At 37.7% G+C, this 8,171-nt stretch overlaps 1 protein-coding gene across 4 annotated transcripts in view; it reads left to right on the top strand.

Moving 5' to 3' along the window:
• Positions 1-468: 468 nt before the first annotated feature.
• KANSL1L (KAT8 regulatory NSL complex subunit 1 like) overlaps positions 469-8,171 on the top strand; it is a 139,987-nt gene continuing 132,284 nt past the window's right edge. Inside the window, exon 1 of one of the 4 annotated variants that reach the window (XM_077957499.1) lies at positions 469-640. Coding sequence is in view for 1 of the 4 variants with exons in the window: in XM_015110877.3 (XP_014966363.2) it covers positions 1,417-1,486 (70 nt within the window). In the remaining 3 variants the exon portion in view is untranslated. Of the gene's footprint in view, positions 713-1,051; positions 1,487-8,171 lie in introns of those variants that run through there. The other 3 variants (XM_015110878.3, XM_077957498.1, XM_015110877.3) reach the window with 3 other exon arrangements.

The raw sequence follows: 8,171 nt of genomic DNA, 5'->3' as shown, positions 1-8,171 counted from the left end.
TGAGAAATCTCTTAAAACTCGTGCTTGGAGCGGCGGGCGAAAGCCGCGGACGCCAAGTGTAGTCGAGGCCCCTGCGCGGGCGGCAGGGAGTGAAGTCGACTGATTTTTCCTCAGCATTTTGTTTTCCTGTCACGGAGGTACAAAATTAGCAAAGCAGGGGTGGAAAGTCTGCCGGCGTGTTTTTTTTTTTTCCCCTTCCCCCGGACTGGCACTGGGAAAGAGAAAGGAGGAAGCGGGAGCTGCGTGGAACCCGCCCCGAGGGAGCCGAGGTAAGCCCTGCAGCAGAGTTAAGGGCGTTGTGCTCCTACCACTTCCAGAACACTCCGAGCCGCTTCCGCAGGCCCCGCCCCCTGCCGGGGTTTCCCCGCCACCCGCTTCATTTGCATGGCGCTGCCCCTCCCCCGTTGCCATTGGCCGGCGCCGGGCCCCGCCCACTGCTCCCAGACCGCGGCGGGGTTCCGTCCCCCCGAGCCGCACGGAGCTGCGGGCAGCGGGCGGACTGTTAAACCGCGGCGGCGGCGGCGGCGGCCGGGGCGGGAGCGGGGCGCGCTCTGGAGACGAGACAGCGGCGCCCCGGGTGGGGGAGGCGGGCGGGCAGCTAGAGATCACCTCAGCAGCCCCCACCACGGCCGGACCGACGGTGCGGCGGCGGAGGGGAGCCAGGGCGCCCCAGCAGGCGAGTGGCCGGCGTCTCAGCGGCGGGATGACGGGGGTGGGTCTCCCCTCTTGGGGAAGGCGGCAGCGCGGGGAGGGGAGAAGACTGCCGGGTGGACTTGCGGGTCAGGCGACCGACCGGCAGCCCCTTCGCCCCCCGAATCCTCTGGGCTGCTGGACTCTGGTCTCGGCACGGGATCGCGCTCTAGGGCAGGGGTCCGACCGCAGCCAAATTTAAACGGCTAAACCTAACAGCCTTGGCAGCTGGGGAGGGAAGGGGTCTAGGGAGGGGTGGGGGCGGACCTAGACGGCGGTCACGTGGGGGGTGGGGCTTGGCAGACCTCCCTTTTGTTTTGGCTGGCGCGTGCGCAGAAGGCAGAACACGTGGTTTCCTGGACCCGCCTCTTGCCTCTTCGGCTGAGCCTCACCCATTGCGGGTGTGGCGACGGTTCTTTTGAGGTAGCTGTGAGGCGGAGCAGACTGGATTTGATGAGACCCCTGTTTTATTTATTTCACACTTTCAGGAAAACGTAGATTTGGGCTTTAGAGTTAGATGGGATCGAGCAGAATCTAGCGCATTATTGAGGGATGGTGCTTCCAAGTTTGTGTCACTTCGGTGTGCTGAGGAAGGGACCGGTCTTGCTGGAAAAAGTGAGACTGCGTGGTGTTTGGTAGCAAGAAATACCAGGCGGTATCCTGGCCGTTTCAGAAACCGCAGGAAAAGAAAGAGCCTGGCTTTGCAGCCCGGAGGGCAGGCACTGGATGGACGTTCTCGTAATGTTTTCTTACTCTGGGAGAGTCCGTTTTTGTTTGTTTATTTGTTTGAACTGTGGTAAGCACATTGCGTTTTTGATTCCCCAAACTTCAGGACAGTCACGTTCTGGCGAGGTTTAAGAAACAAACTTCCTTCGTCTTTAGCCAGTTTGCTTAACTTAATCTGAGTTTGGGTCAGTAATATTTTTAAATATTGCTGGATGAGGCAGGTTTGTTAGCCACAAAACCCAAGTGAAATGTTTGTGAGCACTGCAGACAAAACTGCCAATTTCTGACTAGGAAAAAGTGTCTCTAAAAATAATTCAGTATTGAGAAAGAGGCTTAGTAGTGAGTGGTCTCTGCCTTTCCCGTTCTTAATAAGTAGCCATTTCTTTGGGTTAGTCACCTCTCTGATGTCAAATTTGTTTCCTTTTTGTAAAGTTTCATAGTATGGTTTCTGTCTTAAGAGATTGTAAGAAAGAAGAAATCCCTTGGGTTAGGAAAAGTGATTCCTAATCTCTACCAATTGCTAAGTAGTGTTATTTTTATAACAGAACTCCATGTTTTTTAAAAGCCCGCATGTTGGGGAAATTAAACAATGAATTAGTCATGAAATAGAATATATTTGATTATCTTTAAAATCTGTTGTAACTATTATCTTTGGTTCTCCCTCAGTTTCCACCTACTTATTCAGATCAGTGTCAGCGTCTGCAACCATTTCCTCATGGTTTTAATCTACATAGATTATTCTCTCCCGCAAACTGTCTGGAGTAATGTTTTATGTGAAACTTCCTAATCCAGGCCAATTCTCTCACATTGACTTTTAACATTTACATTTTAATTTCGTTTCGTGATGTGCATTTGCAAATAGCAATTGATTATTTTGTTAAATATTATTTATTATAAAGTAACTTGGAAAATAGATGAGTGCAAATAAGAAAAATAAAAATATTTTGTACTTTAAGTATTTCTGTATGCATATATGTGTATTTTTCCTAAAACTGAGATCATATGGTATTTGCATTTAACTCAGACATTCCCGTATCATTAAATATTCTTTGAAAAAATATTTTTAATAGCTGCCTAACATTTCACCAGGTAATTATCGTATTTTAAATTTTTTCTATTGGCACATATGTGAGATGTTTCAGGTTTTGCTAGTGTATATTTCACTACAGACAATATCCTTTTACATAAATCTTTGAAATTTCCCCCCCTTAGATTTGTAGAAGACGAATTACTGGGCCCAAAAGTCTGTTTTTGTTGTTTGTTTGTATGTGTGTTTTTTAAGGCTCTTGTGTCATCACCAAATTACTTTACAGAATGTTGTATTGATTTACACTGATCTAGTGGTTTGCGTGTGCCTCCCATTATGTCTTTATCACCTAGTATTAGGCTTTAAAACTAAAAACCTTGCTTTAATTTGCATTTAAAATTTTTCACTCTAATCTGTGATGTATCTATTTTATTTTTTAACTTATTGTAAAGTGCTTGAGAGAAAGAAATATATTTCATGTTTGACATGCTGCAGATCACTTAGTGGGTGCTCAATAAATACTTGCTAGTTGGTTAATATTTATCTTTTTTGTCTGTGGAAGATCAGGAAATTGTCTTTTGCTTTTTGTTTTACTCAGTTTACTAGTACATTGTTAGTAGTATACTATTATTGTTGGATTCATAACTTTTACTACTTTTTCATTCAGGTGAGGCCTCAGTGATCTGATCACAGTTGTCTACTGAAAGGTCAATTAACTTCTCATAGCCCAGCTGCTGCATTATCAGAGAGATTCATCCAATTTTGATGCCATTTATCATGATACCTTAGATTATTTCATTTCCTTTACTCATTCATCTGTCTGCTATGGAATGAACATAAAGTTTCACTGATCAATGTAGTTTCACTTGTAGCTTTTACTGTATTTGGCAAAAAACGATGCCTACTGTCTAAAGTTCCTTTATTATTGAGATTGTTCTTGGTAGCTCACCTATTATTGCCGATAGCATCCGTTATGCCCTTTAATCTACCACATAAATCTTATAAATACTACATAATCCTTGTTTTCATGATGTTTTTCATGCATTGGAATAATCTCTCCATACCCTTATTTTGTCTATGTAGTATTAGATGGTAGTTGGAGGAGGCAGAGAGCTGCTTTCTTCAGGTATAGAATTGTGCTTAGGGTTGTTTACTGATTGGGTTCATCAAGATACAAACAAAAGATTGGGGCTGCTTGCAACAGGAGTGACAGTTATTGGGCAATTAGCAACTAATTTACTAATTTTAAAGCATATCTCTTGTATCTCTATCCTTAAAGCTGATACTGCATTATAGTACTTCAATGGAGTAATTTACATCATGATGACCCTGAATCATAAATACAATCTTACATTACTTTTAGTATGTTCCATTTAGAAAGGCAAGGAAGATACATAATTTCCAGGAGATTTATACCTTTCTTTTTCTTTTAAATGTTGTTTTATAGGGACTTTTCACTGAATTGTACTCCTTATTCCCTAATCATGTGGGATAAACACCCAGCAAATTTAATAAAAATGGTACTATTAAACTTGCCAGTAGATAGTCTATAATAAAAATCCAAAGACTATTCATAATGGAAATTTTAAATACTTAATGTTATTTTTAGGTTCCTAGAAACATTTCTATATGGACGTGAAAATTCAGTAATATTGAGACTTTGTTAATATTTTAAAAATATTTATGAACTTTTGTTTATATAATATTGAGGCTTTGTTTCCAGTCCAAGACAATTCTCAAGTGTGTTATTTTTATTTAAACAATTTTTTATTCGGCAGTAGGTGATTAATCAGTGTTTATTCATGTGAAGTTGAATTGAAGCCAAAGTATATAGACCGAGTAAATGTGATAGTGTACTTCTACATGTAGATTTTTGGATCCAAATTGATACAGAAAAAAATGACTTCATTTATATTCCTATGAGTCATGCACTTACAAGTGAAAAGTAATAATTCTGCTTGAAGTATGATCTGTTTGATGTGTTATGTAGCCACCCAAGTGGCTTTATCTTTAATTAAATTCCTTTAGTCTTCAAAGAGAATTCCTTTTTAGGCATAGTTTTCAAAGTGGAAGAAGTTCTTGCTTATAAAACATCATTGAATATAAAGTACTGAGCTGACTGAATCCTAGTCATGCCAATTACTGCAATGTTTTCTGCAGTAAATTGAGAATTCCTATAAAGTGGCATGAAGAAATCTTGAAAACAACACTGTATTTTGTATTCCTACCTTCCATTAATTCCTGTATTTTTGAGGAATGAAATTGTACCAGTGTGAGGTCATTCTTTTTTTGTTTGTTTGTTTAATTGGACTTTTCCCTGCTACAATTCAGAAACTTTGAATCCTCATGTATTTTTTATTTATTTTTAAATTTTTGTAGAGATAGTGTCTCTCTGTCACCCAGGCTGGAATGCAGTGGCACGACTGCACTCCTCTAGTCCCCTTATAGTCTAGTGATAATGTTTAAAAACTTCTCATATTTTGCTAAAAGAATTTGTCTTTTTTCTGCCCTTTCTTTCTTTCTGTGATTAGCCTAGGTTAGCTATATGAAACATTTAGGTCACAAGTGTGGAAATAATTTATTATTTGACCCTACTTCAGGGTTCTCCCCCCTCTCAAAATACTGTTGGCAGTCTTTTCACTTTATTGTAGCATTAAGTGTAAATCTACTGTCTTTCTTATATTTTTTCCTTGTTTGTTTCTTTGCTGTGCATTTAAGACAGCTGGGATTATCCAGATTCCAGTTAAAAGAATAAATTTAATGTTCAGGGGCAGATTTGGATAGGGTACTTTCCATGGCATATATGGAATATATGTATGCATTCTAGAATATAAATCAGAATCTGGAGCAATATTTTAGGGGATAGGAATTCAGATTTGGCCTTTAATCTTTAATGTACATTCTCAGGAGGAAGAGTGGTTCTTACATAGATTAGCAGTTTCAACTCTGAGCGTTGAGATTAGATTAGCGAATTTTTTATTTTTCTTTAGGAAGTTTGTCAAAAAGTATTTGAAATATGTGACCTATGTATTAATTTGTAAAGCTCTGATTATTAACTGTCTACACCAACTCAGTAACTATTGACTTGGTAATTATCTCACTGTGTACATGCACCTTTTGAGGATGATGGCTTTAATGTATTTCATGATGTCCAAGGGATCAGATTGCATTTAATTAATACAAAATGTATAAATATGTATGGTTGATAAATCTTTAAAAATATAGATTAAGCTCCTAATGGAAAGTCTGGAGACAACAGGGCAAGATCTTTTATTTGTAGTACAGTAGTCCATCTTTATTTTTGGGGTATATGTTTCCAGATCCCCAGTGGTACCTGAAATCTCAGATAGTACTTAACCCTATATATACTTTATTTTTTTCTAACCATACATACATATGATCCAGTTTAATTTATAAGTTAGGCATAGTAAAAGATTAGCAACAACAGTAGTAGAACAATTGTAACTATACATAAAAGTTTTGTGAATGTGCTCTTCTTGCTCACTCTCAAAATATCTTACTATACTGTATTCACCTGTTTTTGGATTGCAGTTGACCACAGGTTACTGGAGCTATGGAAGTGAAACTGCTGATAAGGGGAGACTACTGTAATACAATTTCAGAACAATTAATAGTAACTCATGCTTTCCTTGATTCACAATGAACGTTTTTTGGATTAAACTGTAGACCCAAAATTAGAATTTTTGGTATAGATTTAACTTTATAGTCTATCCATTGTTTTTATCAGATTAATTTAATTTTATTTATAATAATTTCAGAGCAACCAATAGCAACTAATGCCTTAATTAACAGTGATTGTTCTTTTGATTAAATTGTAGTCTAAAAATTAGAATTGATGGTGTAGATTTGACTTTACAATCCCCCCTTGTTTTTTATCAGATTAATTTTATTTATAACAAATTTAACCAAAAACCAAAAAAATTGATTCTAGTTTTTAAAAATATTTATTATTTAAAGACATAAGCTTTGTCTTGTCTTACTGAAATTCTCTCTGGTGTTTTTTAATAAGACACTAAAAAAAAAAAACAGAGATACACTGAGATTGGAATTGCTTACTAGAGGATTATTTACTTGATAGACTATCTGTAACAGTTTTATAACAGACTGGTTTTTGTTTATTTGTTTTGTTTTGCCGTCCATAACACTTCTGGGCTGCTGATGTGCTAAGGAAGTTTTCTTTTTTTTTTTTTTAAGTGAAATTGGAATGTAAGTTGAAAATTCTGTTCTAAAAACATAAAAGTATCCCAGCACTTTGGGAAGCCAAGGCGGGTGGATCACGAGGTCAGGGGTTCGAGACCAACCTGGCCAACATGGTGAAACCCCGTCTCTACTAAAGATACAAAAAAATGAGCTGGGCATGGTGGCACGCATCTGTAATCGCAGCTACTTGGGAGGCTGGGGCAGGAGAATCACTTGAACCCAGGAGGTGGAGGTTGCAGTGCGCTGAGATTGTGCCATTGCACTCCAGCCTAGGTGGCGAGACTCCATCTCAAATAAATAAATAAATAAATAAAAGTAAAATTTATACCCAAGAAACATAATTGGTTTTTGGATTATCTAGAACTGTTGCCTATTGACAGAATCGAGATTATGTATCTAGTTGCTCTCTTTGAAAAAGTACTGATATATTTTCATAACTTAAGTTTTGCTTCTTAAATTCCGTAAACTTGGTATTTTAGTTTCTGTGTGTTGTGACAAAAAGTTTAATTCTTCTTTCCAGTTTTCTTCCTTCTAGGTCTTTGAAGTTCTGCATCATTAGACTAAATTCTTTTAGAAAAGGGACCTATTGTGCCTAAGTATCCTGGGTGTATATGAAAGAAATAATCATCAAAGATGATGGTGGTGCCTAGAGTAATATAATGAAGTATTTTGGTAGTCATAAAGACATGTCTTAGATTTAGCAAGGATCCAAATACTCCTGCCCAGTTATGTGTGTAATTGGAAACCTAAATAATTAGAAACTGAGTATTTATAGGAAGATCAAGGTGATTTTTAGAAAGCTATTTGAGGATTTATTTTCCATAAACTTTCCGTATAGCCTAGAATACTATAGGTGCCTGAAAATATTAAGCAATATATTTGGCCAAAAAATTGGGGGACTGAAATACAACAGTCAATAATTGATCCCTGGTTGTAAGGCTTGGCACAAATACAGAGGAATAGAAAATATCAAGATGTTTATATATTGATTACATGTTGATATATGATATTTTATATATAGGATGAAATTAAATTTAATTTTTCATGTTTCTTTTAAAAATATGTCTAGTAGTAGCAAGTTTAAAATTACATGTGTAACCACGTCATATATCTATTGGACAGTTACATTCTATACTAATGTTTCCTAATTTTTTTGCCTTGAGACTCCTTCACAATAAAATATCTCATGAACCTTCTTCCCTGAAACTTTAAAATAATTTTACCATTTTGGGTAGTATTTATTCAAGAAATATTTATTATGAGCCTGCTATGTGCCATAAACTATTCTAGAATACCATGACGAGTGAACACATAACACCTGCCTTCATGTAGCTTTTGATCTATTTGGGGAAAATATGTGATGAAGTAATTTCTAGTAAACATTTTTAAATGGACTATTTGTTGTAAGAACACTTTTGTATATAAATTTCAGGTAATACAATTTTATATAGTGCTTCATTTATTAAGTGATAGTTTGGTGTTCTCTGAGCTTTCTGGATATGTGGTT

Source organism: Macaca mulatta, chromosome 12 (assembly GCF_049350105.2).
Source record: "Macaca mulatta isolate MMU2019108-1 chromosome 12, T2T-MMU8v2.0, whole genome shotgun sequence".
In the NCBI taxonomy this organism is placed as follows: Eukaryota; Metazoa; Chordata; class Mammalia; order Primates; family Cercopithecidae; genus Macaca; species Macaca mulatta.
Note: the sequence above shows the minus strand (reverse complement) of the source record. Positions and strands in the feature narration are given on the sequence as shown.